The 25894-nt window shown below is 28.2% G+C and overlaps 2 protein-coding genes and 1 pseudogene across 2 annotated transcripts; all 3 read left to right on the top strand.

Annotated features, from left to right (window-relative positions):
* The first annotated feature begins 478 nt into the window (after positions 1–478).
* On the top strand, positions 479–1824 carry LOC130962380 (uncharacterized protein C5E4.10c-like; annotated as a pseudogene).
* Positions 1825–2098: 274 nt separating this feature from the next.
* LOC130962109 (uncharacterized) lies at positions 2099–5751 on the top strand. Its single transcript, XM_057888202.1, has 9 exons — positions 2099–2301; positions 2462–2729; positions 3226–3327; positions 3424–3506; positions 3597–3713; positions 3981–4104; positions 4196–4838; positions 4962–5143; positions 5441–5751. Exons 1-9 carry the CDS (start codon positions 2180–2182, stop codon positions 5555–5557), a joined length of 1758 nt encoding a protein of 585 aa, XP_057744185.1. The 5' UTR covers positions 2099–2179; the 3' UTR covers positions 5558–5751.
* Positions 5752–20762: 15011 nt separating this feature from the next.
* On the top strand, positions 20763–25649 carry LOC130961869 (1-aminocyclopropane-1-carboxylate synthase-like). Its single transcript, XM_057887906.1, has 4 exons — positions 20763–21099; positions 21291–21422; positions 21883–22043; positions 24182–25649. The coding sequence occupies exons 1-4, from the start codon at positions 20929–20931 to the stop codon at positions 25227–25229; spliced, it is 1512 nt and encodes a 503-aa protein (XP_057743889.1). The 5' UTR covers positions 20763–20928; the 3' UTR covers positions 25230–25649.
* Positions 25650–25894: the final 245 nt, after the last annotated feature.

The following is a 25894-nucleotide window of genomic DNA, read 5'->3' as shown; positions in this document are numbered from 1 at the left end:
AAATTCAAAAAATAACACAATAAAATTCATATCATATTAGGATTTACCTTTTTAAACTATGCTATTTATATGAGATGTGTGAAGATGTGAATTTGCAGATCGAATCCGCGGATATCAATGGCAAATCCGTGATCCGATCTTACTATAGTGCGGATCGGATAATATCCGCAAAATTTAGATCGGATGCGAATAACTACCGCGAATGTGCAGATATTATCCGATCTATGTGGAGCCCTAGTTAAAATTATAATTTGTAGTGTATTCCTACCATTATTATTAAACCTATCAATTAGACACAAAAAACGAGTTAAATCCCAAAATAGTCCCTGAGATTCACAAAATATACCGATTTAGTCCTTGACTTCCTCACTTCCCAATTGCACTAATTACGTCCTCCAGATTTCAAAAAATGCATCAACGTGGTCCCTATTGAATTTTCCATTCATATTTCTTGCCGGCGGGAGTGACGTGACGAATGATGGCACGCTGGAGACCCAAGACATCATCCCCAACTCTAAAGTTGCCGTCCCCTTCTGTCCGTGTTGGCCGAGCAACTTCTTACCCTCATCGCCGTGATACTCGTAGTTCTTGCCTATTACGGTGTTTCTTGCAGTCTTTATGTGTTGCTTTGCTTCTCGCCGAAATTCTAGTAGGTAAGTCATTTCTTTGCTGTGTTTTTGTTACGTTGTATTCGTTTGTTAATTTGCCTAATTAATTTCTTAATTTTTTTGTTCTTGTTTTTCCGACATTGAATTTTTTTCACCTTCCATCTCCTTGGTTGCAGGAAGCCACATGGAGAGGCGACACAAATTGAAGACAAAGAAGAAAGATCATATTGATTTGGCATAGGATTTTCAGAATTCTCAATTACACCCGCGGACACACAACGTGTTCCAAACTAAATCCGCAACAAATTATTGCAAATTTGTTATCAATATTATATCTCTTGTTGGGAAAATAAAAAAAGGCCTATCATCAAGCTCATAATTCATCGTTATTACAAATTTCACAGCTAATAATATCCAATCTCAACAAGTTAAATCGTTAAGCCACCGAAAATAGGAGGCCATGGCGGCCTCAACATTCTCCCGCAGAAGCGATGGAACGTCTATAACAACGAGAACAGAGAAAAGGTCTGCCGCGACGAGGAGCAGGCCGCCAGAAATGAGCAGATGAAGCGCGACAAAGTCAAAAAGCGCGACGCCGTGCTCCGCCTCAAGCGCCTCCGCACTGCCAAGGGTTTGGCTCCTCTCGTTAAGGCCAAGGCAAAGGAAGAAAAGGGGAGGAAGAAGAAGAAAAACTGAAATTGAAAAATTCGGGCGACAACAGACATATTAACTTGTTCGAAGGGATTAAGATTTTCAATCGTGTACTGAGAAGCCGAGAAGATGAAGGAGTTGTTAGAGGAAAGGGAAGGGTGGAAGAAGGAGAAGAGGATAAAGAAAGAAGAAGGGAAGTCTTCGGGGGTGGTGGTGGGTCCCGAGGATGAGAAGCATAGGTTAAGGTATGGGGTAGCAGGGAAGAGTGTAAAGATGCCTTGGTATCTTGAGATTTGTAATGGCGCCGAGGAGAAAGGCGGTGGGGATGATAATGATGGGGAAGTGAAGAATGAGAACAAGAAGGAGAATGGGAGGAAGACTTTGGAGGAATTGAGAGAAGTTGAAGAAGGAGAAGCACGAGAAGGAGAGGGAGAGGAATGATCGCCAATTCGACGACGTTTCCCATCCTCTATCGTGGCAATTATTCGCCACGTCACTCTCGCCGGCAAGCAATATGAACGGAAAATTCGAGAAGGACCACATTGATGCATTTTTTGCAATTTAGAAGGCGTACTTAGTGCAATTAAAAAGTCAGGAACTAAATCGGTGCATGTAAATCTCGAGGACTACTTTGGGTTTAACTCCACAAAAAACTATTAATTTCTAAGGGTAATTCAAGCATCACGTGACACGCACGATCCCATTTTCCACTTGTTTTTTTTTGTAATTTTCTCCTTCCCGCCTCAGAAAATCTAATTCTGCGCCATTCTTTTCTCTCCCACACTCCTCATTCCCCCCTAATTATTTTCTCGGGAAAAAAAATCTGCCCCTGGCGAGAAAATAATAACCTAACATGTTCACAACAACTCAGAGAGAGTGAAGAACAGTTGAAGCTAACCACCACCACGCACCGCAACGTGATGGTGGACGAAGAAGGTGAATTCGCCGGCACAATTTGCTCTATTTGCTACGAAGATCTCAAACCAGTTTCCGAAGATCTTCAATCTATCTCCGTTTGCGGCCACGTCTTCCACGAGCTTTGGTAAACAAAATTAAAAACAAAAGAAAAAGAAAATGTGAAAATTCCCGCTACAAACCCCCTTTTCAGTTTTCGCTATTCAATTGAAGAAAAACCTAACTAAAGTTGCGTTCTTTTTAACTCGATAATTTCTTGTGCGTGTTGGTGTTTGGAAATTCTGCAGCTTGCAGCAATGGTTCGAGTACTGTTCGAAAGCGAAGAAGCACACTTGCCCCGTTTGCAAGCAGAGTTGCAGGGTCGGCGATGCTTGCAGGCTTTACTTCCAATCGGTGGGAGATGTGGTCGAATCTGTTATGCATCGGAAGCCATTTGATTCCGAAGAAGATTCCGGAGTTTTGAGAAAGGAAGTGAACAGGTTGGAGGTCAGGCTTTCGGGGCTTAGTTCAGAGTTGGAGAAGAAAGGGAAAGAAATTGAGCAGCTCACCAAGGAGGTATTTTATTTTATTTGAGCCCTAATTCAAATTTTCAATTTTCTTCCCATCTTTTTGGGACATTAAGCTAGTTCTTCTAAAGTAGTTGCATGCTATTTTAGCCACTTTTGTATTATTGATGAGTATTTAAGCATCAATTATGTTATTGGATAGATGTTTATTTTATACTATGCGAGACTAAACTAATGTGAGTAACAGTTGAAGTGCTAATTTCATGCCATTTGAATGTTTTGGGTTTTTTAATTTGTGTGGTGAAGATGCTTGATCTTGAGATTTCTTTTTGATTGTTGTTCAGAATTGTACTGAAACTTTGCACTGGTGATTGGTTAATTGCTTGTTTGGTTGCTGCTATGTTTGGGATGGGAAATCCATTGAACATTTGTCAGTTTATGAGTTTGAACTTGAACTGAGCAGCAAGAAGATTGTTAAATATTAGTTGAATTCATAGCTGCACAAATGAGAGATTAGTGATCATTATACATGACTTTACTTTCAGCTTGGTGCTTGCAAGGAGAAAGCAAAGATTGAAATAGCATTAAAAAATGAGGCCTTGAGTCAAAAAGCATCCATGCAAACCGAGCTTCGTATGAAGTCAGAGGTAAACCACTATATGCACTCTTGATTTTATCTTAGTAAACTAACTATCCACTTTCTATAGCCTCATTGAAATCCTATGAATTTCATGTCGACTTAGGAGCTTGAGAAGTCAACTTTTGAGTGCTATTCATTACAAAAAAGAAATATCACTTTGGCTAAAGAAATTGCGGCATTTAAATTGTAAGTGGAACTACGTTCCCGTTGTGTATACTGTATTATATATCTGCATACTCACTGATTGAGAATATGGTGGCCTACATTGCATTGCAGAGTCTCTGATCTTGACCTTAATGAAGAGGAAGTTTTGAAGTATGCAACTTTGGGTAACGGGTTTAATCATAAAGATACGATAGACACATTGAGCAGATCTATGGTTCGGCGTAACAGGTTTGTTCTTCAAATATTGGTATTTTGATTTTCACAAAAAGCAAGATTGAAAATGGATGTAAAGTAGTGAAACTTTCTAACAATATCTGTATGGACAGTATGGTTTTGAAAAGTATTAAATACAGGTTTTGTTCTTTGCAAATACAACATTTGTTGGTGCTTAGCTTGTAGGCGTGAAGCCATGAAGTTAGTGTTAGGTTCTTAACGTTTTGCCTAGTTCTATTTGCATAGAATGACTGTAAGTTCTCATTGCATCTATTTTGTTAGGGATTACAAAGATCTAATAGCTAAACGCAATGAATTAGTGGCCAAGTGCAATCATCTAGAAAAGGGTGAGGCTCGGTACAGTAAAAAGCTTGAGAAGGCTAAGGAGAAGATTCTTAAATTGAAGGTAAGCACATGATTTGGGTGCTAGTTGATCATCTTATTAATAGCTTTGTTTGCAGGTCAATTAATTATTAATTTTCTGAGTTACTTATCAGGCTAGGGTACAAGAACTAGAGACAGCTGCAGAAGTAAGAGAGAACCATTATCTGAAGTCTTTGAAAGCTTCAAAGATGAATAAGTGTTCAAATAATCTTGAAAACAACCTCAGTTCTAAGAATGATGTACCCACGACCAGCAATACTCCATTAAATGAGCAAACTAAACAAACTTCACCCAAATCTGAAATGGACTTGAGTGTGAGCAACAGTAAATCTCTACAATTTTCAAGGATAGTCAACTGCATTCCTACCGAAAGTAAAGCTGTAAATGTTAGTAATGAAAATAAATCTACCCCTGCTCTTCGAAAAGAGAGGGATTTTATATCTCTTGATGCTGATGCTTCAGAATTTACTGAACCTTTGTCTGGAGGGTCAAGACGTGACTGCAATGATCGATACAGGGATGGTGCTGCTCTTAGCAAGCCTACTGTAGCCAAGTCAGATGCAGCATCCGAAAAGAAGGAAGAAACAGCAGCTCAAGGAACATGTAACTTGGCTGATTCTTCAAGAATTGACATTGATGTTGAAATGACGAAAAATGATGTCATTGATTTGGATGATGATATAACATTACTCGATAAACAAGTTCAACCCAAGGTTAATATTATAAAGGAGTCACCACCAATAATTGCAAATCCAGGTATGCTGCTAGTTGTGATTTTAGTGTGTTTTTCTTTATATTGATATTATCTTCATACATAGATTGTGCAAAATATTCGAATACGACTTGAGAGTTGGAATTTCCTTCTCTCTTAAACTGCAGGGGACATTTGTTTTTCTGGCGGATTGCTTGGTCCTGATGGATCACATAGGTACTTGGGTAAATGGTGCAAGCGTAGAAAAAATGGCGAATCGCAATCAGTAGATGGAGGATTGATAGCTGTTGGGGCTGATGGTAGAGGTGGCAGAACTAAAGTTCTAAGGACAGCAGGCCAAACCTTCATGGTTAGTTATTTACTTCTTGTTGTCAATCATGTCCACATGTCCACTTTCTTGATTCTTTTTCTAAGTTTTAATAACCAATATTTAATCTTTTGTTATTGTGTTGGAATTGAAGATTTATATATATCCAAACATACTTTTCTGTTCTCTTTTAGTGCCTCATGATTGCTGGTTTCTTAATGAATTGGTTATAATAACAATATCCAGTAATTCTACTTTCAAGTACCTTGTTTGAATATATACAACAGTAAATAAATGGCATGCTGACAATTGCTAAAGTAACCTGATTGTTTTTTGCAGGATGACAAGGAAAATGACAAGGAATCAAAAAGGTTAAAGGTTGGACCTAAGAGAAGTAGTTTGCGACCCCAGGGATGTCTGCAGATAGATCACTTCTTTGGCAGGGTTAATCACTAATCAAAATTTTTTTCCAGGTTTGTGGGCCTTGTATGTTTTTTATGTCCATGTTATAAAAGGAAAAGGATTGCATCAGTTGTTACAAAAAATATATACCATGGAAAAGGATGTTGATTTTGGACAAAATCTTTTCCAATTGCTAGTGAATAGTGATTACTGGTGTCCAAAAAGAACTAGTGATTAGCAATATTGTAAAAGGAAAAAGCTCCAATAATATATTGTTTCATGTGTGCTTTTGCCTTGCAATCTTTACAAAATTTTAAAACTTTTAAGGGTTCAACATCTGCTACCAATTGGATGCTATTTGTTATAGATGAATGTGTTTGTTAGGAAAAAGATTTAGATGTGTATTAGATTAATTTGATTAAATCTTTTTGTGAATGTATTTGTTAGCAATCCTTTGTCATAGATGAATGTATTTGTTAATTGTTTCTACAAAAATATGTTTGTTCTTATTGAAGATGATTGCAACTTTTTTTTTTTTAAAACAATATTGCTTTATAGATCCTCTTTGTGGGGTTCTACACAATTTTTATTTATTTGCTTTTTATTGTCTCCTTTTTTCCTTCAGAGGGAGTATGGACCCTTTGACACTTCTCATAAGATAGTAAGATACTGGATTTGATAGTTTTGTAGTCTGGAATAAGAGAAATTATGTTCTATTTTTAGATTGTATATGATTTCCTTTTTAAGCAAAACTTTTTAATGTATTCAACTCACCAAAAGGATTTTAAAGCAACAAAAATAATAGTACCCTGATATATGAATTCCAAAATTTGATATCTAACAAAATTTTCAAATGTTTGTTTTTTTTTATAACATTTTGCTTTTAGTTGAAATTCTCAACATTTTTACTTAAAGAAGCTAAGAAAATGATAAAAGAGAAAAGAAAATATATTATAATGAAGCTCAATGTTTAAAAATGTCTAACAAGGTATAAATAAAATTTTCCAAAACTATTATAATTTCATTGCATTCGAAGAAAATTATGAAAAAAAGTGATGTTTGTACTCCGAATTTCTCAAGTAGTAGTGTTTATGAAAACTAATACAACTTAAGACTAAAAATCAAAGTTAAGGTGCTTTATTGAAAGAAATGTAGATGTAAAAATAAAAAAACATAAAAACTAAAAGTGATAAAACAGAGTGTAACATATGATATGGCAAATAGATTTTTTTTCCCTCAATTAATGTTCTAAAATATGATCTCAAAACATGATTTTTTTTATATATATATATAACATTATATGACCAGTAGATATTATAATTTTTTATTAATATTTACAGGAATTTTACACATAAAAAATATATAATTTATATTTATGTTTATTAGAGTTTATACACATTAATATAGTTTGTATTTATATTTTTTAAAATATATATATATATAAATTAGTAAAATTTATTTATTAAAAATAATTTAATATTTATAATGATTAAATAATAATAAAAAAATAATGTTATATATCCAAATTTTTTATGAGTTAAATCCGACTAAACTAAACAATAAAATTTGAAATAATATTTGTCAATTGTTAATTTTTGTTATATTAGACTAAATTAAATTTAGTTAACAAAAAGATTTAGATATATAATACTATTCAATAAAAAATACTAAAATTGTTGGCCAACAGTCTCTCATATATATATATTGTTCTTCTCAAGTCTTATTTGGTGTAAAATTATACTTTACAAGTTCAATTGAAAAGATTCATTATGGATGGATACATAAGTAAATGGAAATCTTAAAAGCTTGATGCTACATTCGCTGCCCACGTGTGATGATGGAAGGCAGCCAGACGGCGTCTAAGCAAAGTCTAATCCTCATTGGGCTGACCCGAAACTCTTTCACGACCCCCGTTAGCGTTGACCCTGGTCTCTTTGACCATTATATCTCAAAGACTCAAACCCATTTTAATACTCAAACAATAAAAAGGTCATAGCAAAGTGGGTTGTGTTTTCACACACACGGTTAGAGGACTACTCAAGAGTGATAAGAAATGCATGTGTTGTGTACACTGCATAAGGCGTTTACCAAGGTGCCATATAGTTAGGGTATATAACTATATATGCCTAATCAACAACTTGGTTATAACCTTTTATTTATTTTTCATTAAATTATATGTATCTTTCCACTAAAAACGAAATTGTTTGACCATTAAATATTATTTGGTCTATTCTATGATTGTATGGCATCATGGCTATGATCATGAAATTAATGTAGTAGCTATTTGCAAATCTTTTGGTCTTACAAATTTATTATCAACAAATATGTTTAGTTTTTTACTAGGTAATTGCACTAATAAACAATCAACGAGAATACAATATATATATATATATATATATATATATGATTACGTTATGTGTAAATTAAAATCAACTATTAAAATCAGTTATCAGTATAAAATATATGTTATAATATAAATATATATTGAAAATAAATTAAACTACATATATATTTATATATAAATATATTAGTGGCTAATTTTAGTGTACGAATAATATATATATATATATATATATATATATATATATATATATATATAAACTCATAATTTTAGATTATCCTCTAAAAAAATTTAAGATTTAATTACTCTGTTATTCCTATAGTTTCATAAAGTTTTCAATTAGGTTCTTATACTTTTTTTCTTTTTAATTGAGTCCTTACACTAAATTTTTTTTTCAATTAAGTCTTTTTTAGTAATAATTGGCTTAATTTTATAGGGACCCAACTAAAAAAGAAGAATTGGTATAGGAACCTAAATAAAAGAAAAAAAAGTGTAGGGACCCAATTAAAAAAAATTGGTGTAAGAACTCAATTAAAAAGAAAAAAAATATAGAGATTTACTTGAAAATTTCGCAAAACTATAGGACCAACAGAATAATTAAACTAAAATTTAATAGGCATTTGCAAATTTTCTAGTCTTAAAAACTTGTTAGCAACTGCACCCAAAATATCCAAAAGGTAAAGTTAGATTCAAGACCAAGATGTAGCCCTATATTGTGAATGAATCTCTTCACAGCCCATCTTTTTTCAAAGCTGCATGTGGAAACTAAAAAGATTTGTCATCATAATTTAGTATTAAGGTATCTGATTTCAAGGTTTTCTTTTTTTGGTCTTGTACATTCTGTTAAAGTGTATGGTTATTTATGGAAATTACAGATCACACCCTATAAATTTTATAGATTCATCAAGCCTTAGCAATAGCAATAGATGAGTAAAAATCCACCTAATAAGCTAAGGACATCCCCCATTGACAATCAAACTAAGAAATTAAAGTAGCACCAAGTCTATTTGCTATGAAATTAAATCAACTTGAGTTTGGGTACCATTTTAATTGGCCTCTTTTGTTCCCACACTTTGAAGTTTGAATGATATGGTTTAATTGGTTTTATATATTAATACTATATAGTATATTGGTCAAAAAAGTGATTCATATTATATATATTCCACTTATTGCTTTTAATAAGTGCAATAAGTTTTGGCTTCATTTTTTTACTTCATATATTTAGTAAACTTAAGAGCAAATTTCGGCTTTGCTTTTAACTCAATATCTTATTAACATAAGAACTTAGAAGCTAATTTTGCTTGGTTTTAATTAACTTATGTATATACTAATTAATTGGCACATTACATAGACATTTTTGTTCATAAAATATTTGACATGTTGTGTGCATACCCCCTTTCCCCCCTTTTATTTAATTAGTATTTTATTATTCTTTTTAAGGATGATATGGTCAATTATTTTATAATAATTTCAACCTCTAAGACTTCAAAAAGGTGAACAGATGAAATATATGGATTCATCTGAACATGTATATTGGTAAAGCAACATATAGACCCATATATTCTCTATAAAGTTATAAATCATTAACTATGGACCCCAATTGATTTGAAAGAAGTATAATAATTTGTGATGGCGCTTAGCGAATTTAAGTGATGATGCAACTTGTACTTACATGCATCTTTCATATCCAATTTTTATAAATTAAATAAAGGGTCATGATTTAGATTTTAGGGTTTTGAAAATAGGAACCTTAAAATAGTAATGTACTATTAGTCCATATTTGTATAGTGCTTTAGAAATAAGTGTAAATATAGAAATAATAATTATACAAATTTGTTTAATTACAAAGATAAAATAGACTAACATTAACTGATGATACAGATGGATGAGACTTTATGCTTTTACAATATTTAAAGGATTAGTCATTGAATTTTCGACCTAATAGATTCGTGTTGCAAATAAAAAATAAAGACAAAAATAGGGCTTAATAAAATAAATTTTAAAACAAAATATTTAACTTTGTTTATCCATATTATTATAATCACTTTTTCTTTGTCAATTAGTTTTTAGAGTTGAATTAAATTTATTTTATTAGAATTTTTATAATAAAAATATGGATAAAGTATATTTTTTTTTTTGAAATTTGATAACAATTTTAAAAATATTCCTAAATTTTATTTTGTTCAATTTTGTCCTAAAATTTTTTTATTTGTATCAAATATATTTCTGACGGCTAATTTTTCAAAAAATTTAAGACCAATTCAACAATAATTTCATAAGAATAACCCTCAATACAAGCAAATCAAGCATAATTTTCATACATTATTGTTAGATTAGTCTTAAATTTTTTTGAAAATTTAGCCGTTGAGAGTATATTTGATGCAAATCGAAAATTTTTGGGATAAAATTGAAACAAAATAAAATTTAAGAATATTTTAAAATTTTTATCAAATTTTAAAAACAAAAAGTATACTTTACCCTAAAAATATTTATAATTAATAGACATTATTTGTGTTAAGCTTTTGTTTTAATAATTTTTTTTTAATTTTCATGGCCAACACTTATCTTGTTCATGGGGCCTACTATATGTAGCACCCTTTAATTTGTGAAATCTTATACAATAATATTGTCTCTTAATAAAATTTGGATACTCGATTTCATAATTCTTGAGAAAACAGATCTTTGCATATATGACTTTAGGACAAAACTCACTCAATACTTATCTTCATTTGTTATATGTCCCAATCAAATTGCACTTTATTATTATTCCCATTTGCCTTACTCTATCATTGCAAAATGCTGACTTAAGTGTTGTCATCATTCTTTTTACACAAAAGTGTAAGGTGGCTTCCAAGGCTGGCATTTCCTTCGTATCATGCATTTCAAGAGTCTCCAATAAAGTGATTCATATAAAATTAAATTGGGTTGGTCTAGTAGCTACTTCACTAATTCGTTTAAGTAAATATTGAGAGTTAAAATTTTGTCTTATACATATAGTAATTTATTAAACAATAAGTTTTTAAATAAAATTTTAATCTACGATAAATTAATCTTTGATATCATAAAAAAAACTTTCATTTAATTAAACACATTATTATTCATGAACGCGTGAGTTTTTCTTTCAGATTATTGCATGATTAGGGTTTGTTCCAATATTACATATCCAATGATACATATGAATGCAAGTTAATTATGCGAATATTATGCCGCCTATTTTTGAGTTTCTTCATTTTATAATTTAAAAAAAAAAGATTTTCCAGTTATTGAATAATATATATAAGGAATAATTAATTGCAAAATTACTATATTCAATTACAATGTAAAATAAATGTTTTATTTTTCAATCTAAATGTTAGGGCACATTTTCTTTATAATTTTTTGTTCAAATAAATTCATCATGTCGGTATTTTTTTATGGATAAAGTATGGAAAATAATACTAATTGCGAACAATGTGAATAATGGATTAAAAAAAGATAAAATTAAAATTAAAAGTTAGATCATTAATTAATTATTTTATTTTAAGTTTTAAAATTTAAAAAATTAAAATTAGCATTTAAACTAATTCACACTACGTACCATTATTCCTAATCTCACCATAACTTCTAATACAAGTCCAAAACTCGCCATCATCTTCTCTGGTTCTCACCTCGCGCCGCTGCACTCTTCGCTGGCCATACTGACGCCGCCGTAACCTCCTGCTGACACCACCTCCACCTCCGCCGGTCAGCCCGACGCACCTTACTCTCCGGTGCTCAGCCCAATGGTACTGCCGCTATTTTTACGCCACTCTCCTGACTACGTTGTTGCGGTGTTACGCAATCCTCTTGTGGAGTTACTACCGGAAAATAAGACAACATTTGAAGGCATAAAGAATGCGGGTCACTTGGTTCACATGAAGAGATTATGTGCATTCAATACCTCTCAACCATTTAATATTAATTTAATGGCTAGTTTAGGATGGTCATTTTAATAGGTATGCGGATAGTTATTCTAATTGTTATGTCGATGATTATTTTGATGGATTGGATTTAGTTATATATAATTAAAATATATTGGATATTGAATTTATTAGGTATGCGGATGATTATTTTTATCTATAAGTGGATGGTTATTTTCACTATGGGTGAGCGTCGCCGATGGCAGCGTATGGCAAGTCAAGCAGCGACGATAAAATGAAATGATTATTAATGAAGGTAGGGTGGCAGCCGATTAGGAAAGAAGAGAGTATTAGAGTGAAATGTTTTGATAAATTAGGGTTTGAAATTGTTATTTTTTTGAAATAACTAAGTGAAGTTTTTGATAGATAATTTGTGGGGTATTTTTTAATTTTTATAAGTATTTGGACTAAATTTACAGCCTATTGTTCACATTATCTAGATTCTTTATTGTCTCCTGCATAATTTTTTTTATGTGTTTAGATAACTATTTTAGTAATGTAAGTTGTATAATCATTCACATATTTTTTTATCAGTTTAGATTTTTGGATTAAGTCATGATATAATATTAAAATCTTTATAAATAAAAATATGGGTAAAATATATTTTTTGTTTTTAATATTTGTAATTAAAAACTTTTTTTTAATGTTTAATTTATCAAGTTTGTATCTAACGTTTTCGATTCATTCAATTTTATTCTTAATATTTTTTATTAATGTCAAAACTATTACTAAACATTTTAATTTTGTCACTTACATTTTAGATGGAGTTAATATCCGAAAATAATTTTAATATAAAAAATACTAAAAACAAAATTAAATAAAATTAAACAATAAAAATATTTTTAAAAAATTACAAATGTTAGAAATAAAAAAAATAGTTTACCCTAAAAATATTTAGAGTTTAATCTTTATTATCGAAGCTATTACATAAGAACATGGATGATGTATAACAAGTTAACACTAATATGGTCGTGAATCACAAAAGAAAAAAAAAAAAAAAACTAATGTGGTCGTGAAGATTAAAACATAACGTTGGACTTTTGTCTGCAGATAGAGTACCTATTACCATAATTATCGTCGCTTATTAGTTTATTTCAAAGTAATTGAGTATGTGTTTAGATTAAAGGGAACAACAATTAAACATGTTAAACAACAATTAAGCATGTTAAAAAATTATTATTGTCCTTCGAATAATATAAACTCTTTGCCTTAATTGTTCTTATAGAACGCTTTTTTTCAAACTTGTTGACTTTTATTTAGAAAAACCTACACTTACACGAGCAAAAATAGAAGGATATGACTTAAATGCAGAAAATCCCAAACCTAAGAGCATCATTATTCATTATTGACTCGTGTATTCGATCAAGGACCTAAAAATTATTTTTCCGCATTTTCTTTTTTTTTTTGGAAAAAAATGTCCACTACTAAATAGTACATGTTATTTTAATTTTACAAAACATTTTCCCCTTAATCATATGATAATAGAGATCAGAAAAACCTTGTTAATAAAATTTAAATATATAAATTCTATAGTTTCCTACATGCACATGGATATATTCAATTGAAGTATTAAAAAATATCACATTTTTCTTCATAAATGGTTTAGGGTACTAAAGATGATTAATGAATCATGAACGTGAGTGTTATTATTTATTTATTTATGAGTAAAATATATTTTTTATCCTTAAAATTTGTTAAAAATTTTAAAAATATCCTTAAATTTTATTTTGTTTTAATTTTATCTTAAAATTTTGGATTTGCATCAAATATGCTCATAATAGAAGTGACAGTTAATTTTTTAAAAAATTTAGCATCAATCCAGTAATAATACATAACAATTACGTCTAATTTTATTATGTTAAAAATTGTTTTTTTGAAATTATTACTAAATTAGTTCTATATTTTTTAAAAAATTAGCCGTAAAAAATATATTTGATATAAATAAAAAACTTTTAAGACAAAATTAAAATAAAATAAAACTTAGAGTTATCATTGAAATTTATATCAAATTTCAAAGACAAATATATATATATATATATATATATATATATATATATATATATATATATTACCCTTTATTTATTTGTTTGCTATGAAGAAACACATTTGAAATTTGAAGGGAATCAATCAATTTTTCTTTAGAAAAAAGGAACAAAAGTTGGTCAATTCAAGAGAGAGGAAAATTAAAATTAAAACTCTTTAGAGTTTTTTTTGGTTAGGGTTGGTACGTAGAATAATGTTAAAGTAAAACATGTATGGCAGCGCAGTCACTAGTATGAATTAGACAATGCCTTCACTCCATAGCTAGTGGCAAATCAATGTGAATGTGTTTTAATTTGAGCAACCCTAATTCTTAGCCACCTTATAGAATATATCCATCAAAATAAAAAATATCAACAATTTTTAAGGATATTGTAATAAGAAAATGTTAAGATCAGAGATCAACATTTATTCAAAATATAAATCTTATTTTCTATGTACTAAGTGTTAGTACACAATTTTGCCACCTTTGATATCATAACAATAATAAGTTTAAGAAAAAATTAAGATGAAGTTAAAAGAAAAAAAAAAGATTGGATTTAGGGTAGTGAGATTATTATTATTATTATTATTATTATTATTAGGGATAAGTATTGTTTTGGTCCCTCACGTTAAGGGTTGGAATCGAATCCGTCCCTGGTGTATATTTTAATTTAAAATCGTCCTTAATGTTATATTTGGTATTAAAATCGTCTTTTTTGACCATTTTACCCTTGTATTTTATCACCTCTCTACTTCAAACCCTATCTTCTTCACTCCACCGTTACAACACAAAACACACAGCGCAACTCCTTCTCCTTCTTCTTCTTCACATACAACAATCACTCTTCTTTTTCTTGTTCGCACACAACCATCACACACCACCTCCTTCTTCTTTTTCTTCTCCATCACACACAACCGCCACACACACTTTACCTCGACGGCGACCTCCACTCCTACGGCACGGCGCTCCACTCCGACGGCGCGGCGACCTCCAAGCACAGCAGCGGCCAACAACGACCTTCACCTCGACGGTGCAGTGATCTCCAAGAACAGCAGCGGCAATGACGACCTCCACCCCGATGGGGATCTTCAAGAGCAACAACGGCGACCTCCATGCTTTTTATAAGATAAAGTTTCATTCTTTCTGTTTTAAAAAGAAATTGAATATGTTGTTGTTGTTAGATTTGGAGAATTTGATGTTGTTCATCATCATAATCCCTAATTTCCTAATTTTTATTGTTGGTTTTGTTTTTATTCTTATTTCTGGATTACTGTTGTATTTTTGTTTTTGAATTTTGTGTTTCTCTCTAATTTTTGTTCTTTTTTCTTGTATTTGATTGTTCTTGGTAATTAAAATGATAGATTTTTTATTCTTGTAATTGAATTTTGTTAACTGTATTAAGATTTGAAGTTTTGAGTTTGTTAATGGAATAATTTCTTCTATCTTCTAGAAGAAGAAGAACAAGAACATAATTTGTTCTCTTAGAGGAAGAAGAACAAGAAGAATAAAATGGTGAAAAAAAGGGGTATTTTTAATTCTTGTAATTGAATTTTGTTAACTGTATTAAGATTTAAAATTTTGAGTTTGTTAATGGAAGAATTTCTTCTTCTGGAAGAAGAAGAACAAAAACATAATTTGTTCTCCTGGAGAAAGAAGAACAAGAAGAATAAAATGGTAAAAAAAGGGATATTTTTGTCATTTAGAAAAAAAATATTTAAAAGGACGATTATAAAATCAAATATAACATTAAGGATGATTTTAAATCAAAATATACATCAAAGACGAATTCGATTTCGACCCTCAACATGAAAGACCAAAACAATATTTATTATTATTATTATTATTATTATTATTATTATTATTATTAAAGAAAGTATGTGGAGCTAACATCTCTTAACTAACATTGTAATCAATATTCATCACTTAGAATTGAAAATATTTAAAGCTAAAAAAAATTAAAACATCTAAAAGTAAAATAAAAATATTTGAAATATAATCAAACAAAGTAAAACCAATTTAAAATATAGAATTTAAGATTTATGATTTAGAATTTAGCAAATTAAAATTTAAAGTTTAGGATTTAAATTTGATATAAGAAGCTGACGAATCCAATAAAAATAAACGTCAAAGATTTTTTTAATGTTTTTCATTTTTTAGAGGCGAGTTTATTTAATACACAATTTTTTAGGAACTAAGTTATCACTTAATTCTTTAATCTTCAATTAATCTAGTTTATTTGGTCTCTTTAAAATTTGACGTTTTAACACAAATCTACTATAGTATATTTGATCATCGTTTACATCGTCAAATTTGGAGGACCAAATTAGGTTATAAAGCCAAATTTAAAAACTATATTTTGATCTACTAAGAGTAAGAAACCAAATTTACTCACAGAAATTAAATTAATTTTGATGAATTGAAATTTAAAAGACGAAACTGAATTATAAATAAAATTTGAGAAAGCAAATACAAAGAACTAAAAAAATAAATAAAAGGAAAATTAAAAAATTTAATGGACTAGTTAATGCATGAAAATGACAATTAATGCATGAAAATGGACTAGTTAATATATGAAAAATAATTAACATATATTAAAACTGGTAAAATATAATTCTCACTTTTCAAAATAGATAGTAAAGCAAAGTAAAACGGATCGTAATTACTTGGATATATATATATATATATATATATATATATATATATATAGCAAACAAAAATTGGGTATACAAACTAATAAAATAATAAGAAAATAATTAAATTATGAAGGGTTTAAGTTTGGCAAGAAACTCATGCTTCTCATGGTGGTTTATAATTTCAAACTGAACTCATTAACTGCGTGAAAAATACTCCTATTATTACTAATTAAGAAGGCCCAAAAGTTTGATTCAAGGTCCCATTCTCATTTGGGTTGAATTCTTCTATTTTCCATTTTTGGTAGTTGAATTTTACTAAGACTTAATTACCATCTACACATGCATATATGACTTATAACATTATGAATTTAATTTTGATACACTAATAACGTAAAGTATTTACATAATCGTATAATTATATTCGTTTTTTTATGATGATTTATGCCATTAATATAAAAAAAAGTAGTTATTTTTATTAATTATTACATAATTAAATACATATATAAAAAAACTACTTTATACTAACGGTACATTAAAATTAAATTTATAACATTGTATGTCAATTTCAATGTGATACACGCATATAATATAATCCATAAAAATGGGAAAACAGATACGATTCCCCAGGAAAATTGGAACCATATTATTCATGCATGATTCATGGTCATTTTACTATACATGGCAACATAGGCTATTAACTTTTTTTTGAACAAGGTTCTTCGAAGCATCCTATAACACTATATTGTATATAATTATTGTAAGTTGTAACATTGAGAAAAATGTGTAAATCAAAAAGTCGGAGCCAAACCCTGCCACGTTGACAAGTTTTTGTTGCCGCCCCACAACGGTTTCTACCTTCTTACCCAACCCCACTACTCTTGCTTCTCAAGGATAAAAATTAAAGGGAAATACTATAATAAAAATTTTATAATTATTTTTATGTAAAAATATTTTTTTATTATTAAATTATAAATTGTATAATTTAATTTTGATATGTTACAAATGTGTTATTTTTTTAAAATGTGACTAAATAAATAAAATACACTTTTAACACAAAAATTTTTATAAAAAAATATTTTTAATATTTTTATTTGAGTAGGTACCAAAATTAAATATATTATTCTAAAATTGTAAATGTATTTAGTTTTTTTTATTGTATTTTTATTCGAAAGTTAAAAATTAATTTATTGTGATTATAAATTCTATTTAAGAATTTAATGCTGAAAAATAGATTATCGCATTGAATAATCAATGTGATCATATATGAAGAATAGCCTCATACCAAAAAAAATACAAAGAAACAAAAATTTTATAAGAGGAAAGAAATTCATAATTTTAAAATTTAAAAAATTTAAAGTGGAATGTATTGTCTTCTTTTTTTTTTCATCTTTCACTCAACCAACTTTAGTTAATTAATTTAAAATTGAATCTTAGTATATGCTAAAATTTTATAAATTAAAATTAGGGTAAATTATACCATTTTTTTAATGTTTGTAATTTTTTAAAAATAATATTCTTAATTTTTATTTTATTTTATTCCATTTTTAACATTTGTAATTTATTCAATTTCTTTCTTAATAATTTTAATTTGTGTCAATACTATTTTTAAATATTTTTATTAATTTTATCTCTAATATTTTATATGAAATTAACGTACACAAAAGTAATTAATTTTTTATATAAATAAAAAATATTAAAAATAAAACTAAATGTAACTAAATATTTAAAAGAAAATAGAAATTGGTTCAAACGCTATGGACAAAGTGTATATTTTGTCGTTCAAATTTTGGCTTACAAATATGTGACATGCATGTTTCACAGAGTAATAAATATGGTTAGGTATGACCGTATGAAAGAATGAGAAGGCACTCGTTTCATAGTATAGTCAAACTACCGGCCAAGAATTCTTTCTTCTCTTCTAAATTCTAATTCAGTACCTGTCTTCAATCTTCATAACGGAAACCTATTACTAAGTTTCATTCAATTATTATACACGCACACAGAATATAAACACGCACATAGAATATACCTAATCATATTATCTTAATCAAAAATCAATTTAGGTTGGTTGAGTAATTAACTCACTATTCCGCTTAAATAAATGTCTAGAGTTCGAATTTTATTAGGATTGAGAGAAACTGTAGAAAACCTAGCTAACAAATATTAACCTAATCAACATTGTTAGAAACAAGAGACTAAACTGGAAAAAAGATTTGTGTATTATTGAGTGTATTTAAGTTGTTTATTCAAGTTATCTCCTCAAATTGTCTAAAATGATATAATATAAAAATGTATTTATAGGTACTAAGAGAATCATAATAATAAAGACAAAATCTTCTATAATAAATATTCAGATATCCTAATTGATCCTAATTATATTCTAACAAACATTATTCATTAAATTAAATGAATATAAAATATGAGATATATTTAAATATTATATTATTTTATACTTCATTAATTTAGAGATTCAGCTAGTTATTATGAAATTATAATTCTATCATCATTTTTTTTTTCAGTATCTAATTAACTCAAAGTAAAATGAGCAAGATATTAATTAAAGTGGTACATTAGATCAACTTCTACATACACAAGTTTAATTGGAGAACTAAATTTTTCAACTAATAATAGTAATTTTTTATTTTTAATTTTTAGTTTTAAATTATATACTCTAAAATCTAAAATCTAAAGTCTAAATTTTAACAGTAAATTCTAAAATTTTCAAAAAATAAAAATTAAAAAATTATAATAAAAAATTTACTAATGTTAAAAATTAATTTCTTATACTTACTCTTATGAAAATTATATAACAAAAACTACTAAATAGTATTGTTCATAATTACAAAAGATATAGTTCACCATCTGCAAATTAAACTATTCATAATTTTGCCTATTATTTCTTTTGGCATTACCATCATCAACAGCAAAATCCTTCACGAATGCATTATTTATTAAAACTTTTAAAATGCTTAAAGGACTGATTAATAGTATTTATTTAACAAAATAGGTTATAAATGATGATTTAAAACAATATAAGTTTTCTAAAGCTATAAATTATCCAATTAGGTATAATAGTTAACTCTTACATCAACTACTTGAATAATGAATAATGAATAGTCAATCATCATATATGAATTTCTTTATCTATCTTTTCTTTTTTAGTGTCCTTTTATGGTAGCATTTTCCCTAATCTCTTAAAAGCACATGTATTTTTTTAAAGAAATTTTGGCAGAACAATAATGCCTCCTATATATTTTTCATGCATGTTTTGTTGAATACACAAATTAAAATACCTAACACACGCATACTACATATATTGCTACTTTTATTATAGTAACATTACTAACACAAAAAATAAGTTAATTGTTGATAAATAATAAGAAATAAAAATAAAAATATTGGACAAGAGAAGAATTATTATTTCATCAATGGAAATTGATCCTATATATTTTTTAATTTTAATTTTTTAATTTATTAATATTCATTGATATATATAATTAATTAATTATGTTAGATGTACATTCAAATTAATCACTAAAATTAGACACTAGTATAAAATATAAATTAAAATTTTTTATGTACGAACACCGGCACAGATATCGGATACGACCTGCTACGGGACACGCAAATTTAAAATTTTTACAAAATACACAGTATATATATAAAATATAAAGTATTTTTTAGTGTCTTTTTTAATTATATAAAGTATTTAAAATATTTTTTATTTTAATAATTAATAATATATAATATTTTTAAACTCATTTTAAGAATATATGTTAAGAATAAAGTTAGACATGCTGACTCGTGATAGTATTTACTATTTAGGTGTGTTCAAGTATATCCAAAGAAAAATATTTTATTTTTTATTAAGACATAGTTAAACATAAAAAACATACATATCAGACGATTATCGATGAATGTTGTGTTCGAAATGATAAAAAAAATATCCTTACTTTATAAATTAAAATATAAATATACCTTAAAAATAAAATAAATAATATATATTTATATATAAATATATTAATAATTAATTTAATTTATTTTTTTCGATAATTAATAAGCGCTCTTTCCACACGTGATGAGACTCATGCGAATACACGCAAGCAATTTGCATTTGACCAACACAAGTACACATCATCATGCTTATTAATATTCTTTCTTTTTTATTTCTTCTGAGTCTTCATAAGTTTGGAAGTTCGATATAGACTTTTCCTCCTTCAAGCTTCTAACTATTTTTTTTTCAATATAAACCCACATATCCATTATTCTCTTCCTATAAATATCACACATTCTCTTCCATTTTCCTTACACTCTTGCATGTTTTCTAAGCTCTAATAACAAATTTCCACACACACATAAAAGCCTTTTGCTACTACATACTATCTAGCTACTCATAAAATACTAGTGTGTGATCACCTTAATTATACCTTATATTATTATATTATAAACCTTAGATTTTTCATTTTAATTCCAATAACTTAACACTCAACATGGTGGGTTTGAGTTCTAAGAGCTATGAGCTTCTATCAAAGATTGCAACCAATGAGAAACATGGAGAGAACTCTCCTTACTTTGATGGATGGAAAGCTTATGATAGAGATCCATATCACCCTACAAAAAACCCTCAAGGTGTTATTCAAATGGGTCTTGCTGAAAATCAGGTACATAATTTTTATATATAATTAGCTTAATTATATTGCATGTATTTATATTAATCATTGTTTCACAGGATAATGTGAAATTATTACAGCTATATATTTGATAATTATTTTTTTTTCGTTTTATGGTCATATATATATTGTAAAATTAAAACATTATTTATTTTATATGTTCCATTTTTTTTTTTGTTTAGCTATGCTTTGATCTCATTGAAGAGTGGTTAAAGAAGAATCCCAAGGCTTCCATTTGCACTCCTGAAGGACTTCATCAATTCAGAGATATTGCCAACTTTCAAGACTATCATGGATTACCACAGTTCACAAGTGTAAGGAAAAAAAAAGGATAATAATTGATAATTAATTCACAAATAACAATTTTATTATTCTGTCATCAGTCTTTATAATTTTACTGAATTTTTTATTAGATTCTTATACTATATCAAATTTTGTACTAAGTCTTTACTGTGATAAAAACGTTAGAATTAATGGAATATTCTGTTAAACTATATAGAATATTCAATCAAGTGTTAGGCATATTCGTTTTGTTTAACGAAATATTCCATTAATTTTAATATTTTTGTCACATTAATGATTTAATTACAAAATCTGATATGATATAAAGATTCAATCAAAAAAAATACATAAAAATTTAATTAAAAATTTAGTAAAATTATAGATACCGATCGAGAGAGTAATTAAATTTTTATTAATTATTATAATGTTGATAATATATAATAATGAAATGGATTTACTAATTAATTATGAAAATGATATTAATGTGTTCAGGCTGTGGCAAAGTTTATGTCAAAAGTGAGAGGTGGTAGGGTCAAGTTTGATCCAAACCGTATATTGATGAGTGGAGGGGCAACAGGTGCAAATGAATTAATCATGTTCTGCTTAGCTGATCCTGGAGATGCTTTTCTTGTTCCTACCCCTTATTATGCAGCGTATGTACCCTCTTTCTTTTTCATACATTTTTTTATATGTTTCATTTCATTTATCATTCAATGAATGTTACTATGTCACTACTACATCAAATGTTTAAAGTGGAAAGGAAAAAAGCACCTATATATAAAGTTTAATAACCATATACTGGGTTTTGATTCTGGATAGTTTAGGTAAATTTAAATAGTAAAATTCGACTCCGAAATTAAATCGATAAATTTGTAAAAATTTACGGTTTAATTTTAGAGTCGAATAATTTTATCTGTTAATTTTAATATTTTTTACATAATTTATAAGAGTTTAATTGTAATATACTGTTACATATATATTAATTATGTAAAAAATTATCTAAAAAATATTTTAAACTATCATTGTTTTAAAATTAAACTCAATTTATAAAACCAAGATTATATTTTTTAAAACATTTTGTAACAATATATAAACTTACTATAATAATATTCTCAACACTTTAATTTATAAAAGCAAGATTTTTATTTCTACTAAACGTGTTAACTAATTCTATGGTTAAGAATCATGCTAAAAATTAAAAGAAAGAAATGGTTTTAATTTGTTTACGAAAATAAATCCAGCATATAGACCGGTACGAAAAGTAATCTTGAATACGTTACCAAAATAAAGTTCCTAAGAGTAGTATATGGTTTTGATTCCATTAGAACACTGTAGAAGATTATTAATTTAGAATTTTAGATGATGATTATTATTATTATGATGTTATTCTATGGTGCCACGTTTGAAATTTCAGTGATGAAAATCTATGCGACGTGTTTCTTTATTTATTTATTTATTTATTATATCTTTTTGTCATTGCAACTCGCAAACACCAAATTGGATAATAATAAAGCTTCCGTTCGTATCAATCAAAATCATGCATGTCAAACTAGAAATCACTAAAATAATTGGTTCATTATTTAAACTTCCATTCTTCTTCTTAATTAATCTTTTTCGGTTGCTTAATTTATTAAGAGTTCTAATGTTGTTATTAATTACTACATGAACTTACTTTTTTCATAACTAGGTTATGATGTGTCAACCCTAAAATTTAGGATTTAAGAATATTAACTTCAAACATGACTAAATAAGTTAGGTCAATCAATCTCATTCTGAAATATATTAGACCTACCTACCACCAAATTAATAGTAGTAATAATAATAATAATAATATAATTTTTTTTAAATATATTGATATGTTAGTATTTTAGTATTTTTAATCGTTGATTTTAATTATATATATTATATATTTTTTTATAATTAAAATTAACAATTAAAATTTACTGAACATCGGTCCATCAATATATTTAAAAATTTTTCTAATAATTTTATATAATATATTATATAAACATTATGGTACTACTAGTGTTATTAGTCAACGAGCATGTTTTATTAGTCAACATGTGTTAATCCAAGTTAATTAGACACTTCATTACTCAAAACTAATTGGATAGTAACCATGTTATATATTATTCTGTCTTTATTTCTTTCATACTTTGAGAAACTGAAACCGTATGAAAACGTCATTGTACGGTCACCTTATATTTTCAACAGGAACGTCATCACATAACCAAATAATTTTACACACACAGCTGTATATTTTGGAAAAAAAAATCATATTATTTAATTATTTTATTAATAACAAGTTTCTTCACACATTGATAGCGAAGTTATTATCATATTTAATAGTGATAGTAATTAATAAACACAATCATGTATGTTCAACTTTTTTGGTAATGTTTTCCAAATTATTATTATTCTATTTTAATTTAATTTAATTTAATTATTAATTTTTATAACTATATGCAGAAAGTTCAATTACCTCTCCTTCCTCTTACAAATCTTTCAGTGGGGCCCATTTTCGCATAAACGTTGACTAATTTGTTTACAGATTTGACTAAATTAGTTGAGTAATTAGGCATGATATCATGATATATGACACGAATAAGAAGTAGCAAAAATTAATTTATACTATATATATCCTATCACCAATGTTCCATCACGCAATGTTCATGATTAAATAATAAATAAAAGAATGATAAGTTTAATTTTTTTAATATATTTAACAAAATATTTTTTTATTGTCTCCCTAACATTACTGATATTAAAATATTTTGATATTTAATTACAGATATCCGCGCGATTTGTGTTGGCGAACCGGATTACGGTTGATTCCGGTTCATTGTGATAGCTCCAACAATTTCAAGATTACAAGAGAAGCTCTTGAATCATCATACAAAAAGGCCAAAGATGATAACATCAATGTGAAGGGTTTGATCATAACAAACCCTTCAAACCCTTTGGGAACATCTTTAGACCGTGACACATTGAAGAGCCTAGTGAATTTCACCAATGATAACAACATACATTTGGTGTGTGATGAAATCTATTCAGCCACGGTTTTTGATTCCCCACGGTTTGTAAGTGTTGCCGAAATCATTGAAGAAATGGATGACTCATCATGCAAAAAAGAACTTATTCACATTGTTTATAGCCTATCCAAGGACATGGGATTCCCCGGATTTAGGGTTGGGATAGTTTATTCGTACAACGACAATGTCGTAAATTGCGGCCGCAAAATGTCGAGTTTCGGATTAGTCTCTTCCCAGACTCAACATATGCTGGCCGCAATGCTTTCAGACGACGAATTTGTGGATAATTTTCTTAAGGAAAGTTCTAGAAGACTGGCGAAACGGCACGAGTACTTCTCAAAGGGACTAGAAGAAGTTAACATCAAGAGGTTTCCGAGCAATGCCGGATTATTCTATTGGATGAATCTAAGTTCATTGTTGAAAGAACAAAGCTTTGAAGCCGAGATGGCGCTATGGCGCGTGATCATCAATGAAGTGAAGCTCAATGTTTCTCCGGGATCATCTTTCAATTGCTTGGAACCAGGTTGGTTTAGGGTTTGTTTTGCAAACATGGATGATGAAACGGTTGAAGTTGCACTCAAAAGAATAAGAGCATTTGTGATTGGGAAAGAGAAAACAACAAAGAATAATAATAGGGCAAAGAAAAACAACAACGTTGTTGAAGTGAAAAAACGTTGGCAACAGAATCTTAGGTTAAGTTTCTCTTCATCAAGATTGTTGGATCATCATGAAACTGTTATGTCACCTCACATTTTGTCTCCACATTCACCAATTCCAGCTTCATCACCACTTGTTCAAGCAACATAATCATCATCATCATCATCATCATGCATGTGGTTCATCAATTTCAACTTAACCAATATTGAAGAGTAGTAGCATCATGTCTATCTAATTATTATTATTATTTAATCAAGGGAAAAAAAAATAATGTTGTTGGTTTGAAGTTAAGGTTTGTGTTTTTGGTTAAGAATTAGGTATCATCATCATATATATGATTTTGTTTTTTTGTTTTTTTTAAATTTAATTTTTGAGCTTTAAAATGCTCTAGAGGGTATAATAACTATAAGATATTGTTAGTTGAGAGGAGTATTTGGGTTGTCCTATGTATACAAACAATTAACTGTGGTTTGTAGTAGGGTGACTGATGAATTATATGTACAATTATTGATTGATGAAGTGTATGACATGATTTTATATATTATAAATTCAGATCTCGCTTATTAATTATTTTATGTTTACAATAAATACATATATATGATTTTAATATGTCTATGCTTATGGTAATTACTATAGTTATATAAAATAATGTTAAATTATAAATTATATTTTTTTATATTTTGATAATATTTTTTTTGTAACTCTTTTTAAAAAGTGCCATTAAATAATAAATTTAAAAATATAATTTTAATTTAATTTTAACAATATTTTTTAAAATATCATAGTCACGGTAAATATATACTGTAGTATAAATA

Source organism: Arachis stenosperma, chromosome 2 (assembly GCF_014773155.1).
Source record: "Arachis stenosperma cultivar V10309 chromosome 2, arast.V10309.gnm1.PFL2, whole genome shotgun sequence".
NCBI lineage: Eukaryota > Viridiplantae > Streptophyta > Magnoliopsida > Fabales > Fabaceae > Arachis > Arachis stenosperma.
This window is presented reverse-complemented; position numbering and strand designations above follow the sequence as displayed.

Bases quoted from the DNA above. Each gene is read 5' to 3' on its own strand.
- LOC130961869 (XM_057887906.1), top strand. From the start codon at position 20,929: ATGGTGGGTTTGAGTTCTAAGAGCTATGAGCTTCTATCAAAGATTGCA. The intron at 21,423-21,882 runs GTAAGGAAAAAA...TAATGTGTTCAG, and splicing joins GATTACCACAGTTCACAAGT to GCTGTGGCAAAGTTTATGTC. The intron at 22,044-24,181 runs GTATGTACCCTC...ATTTAATTACAG, and splicing joins CCTACCCCTTATTATGCAGC to ATATCCGCGCGATTTGTGTT.
- LOC130962109 (XM_057888202.1), top strand. From the start codon at position 2,180: ATGGTGGACGAAGAAGGTGAATTCGCCGGCACAATTTGCTCTATTTGC. The intron at 2,730-3,225 runs GTATTTTATTTT...CTTTACTTTCAG, and splicing joins TTGAGCAGCTCACCAAGGAG to CTTGGTGCTTGCAAGGAGAA. The intron at 4,105-4,195 runs GTAAGCACATGA...GTTACTTATCAG, and splicing joins AGAAGATTCTTAAATTGAAG to GCTAGGGTACAAGAACTAGA.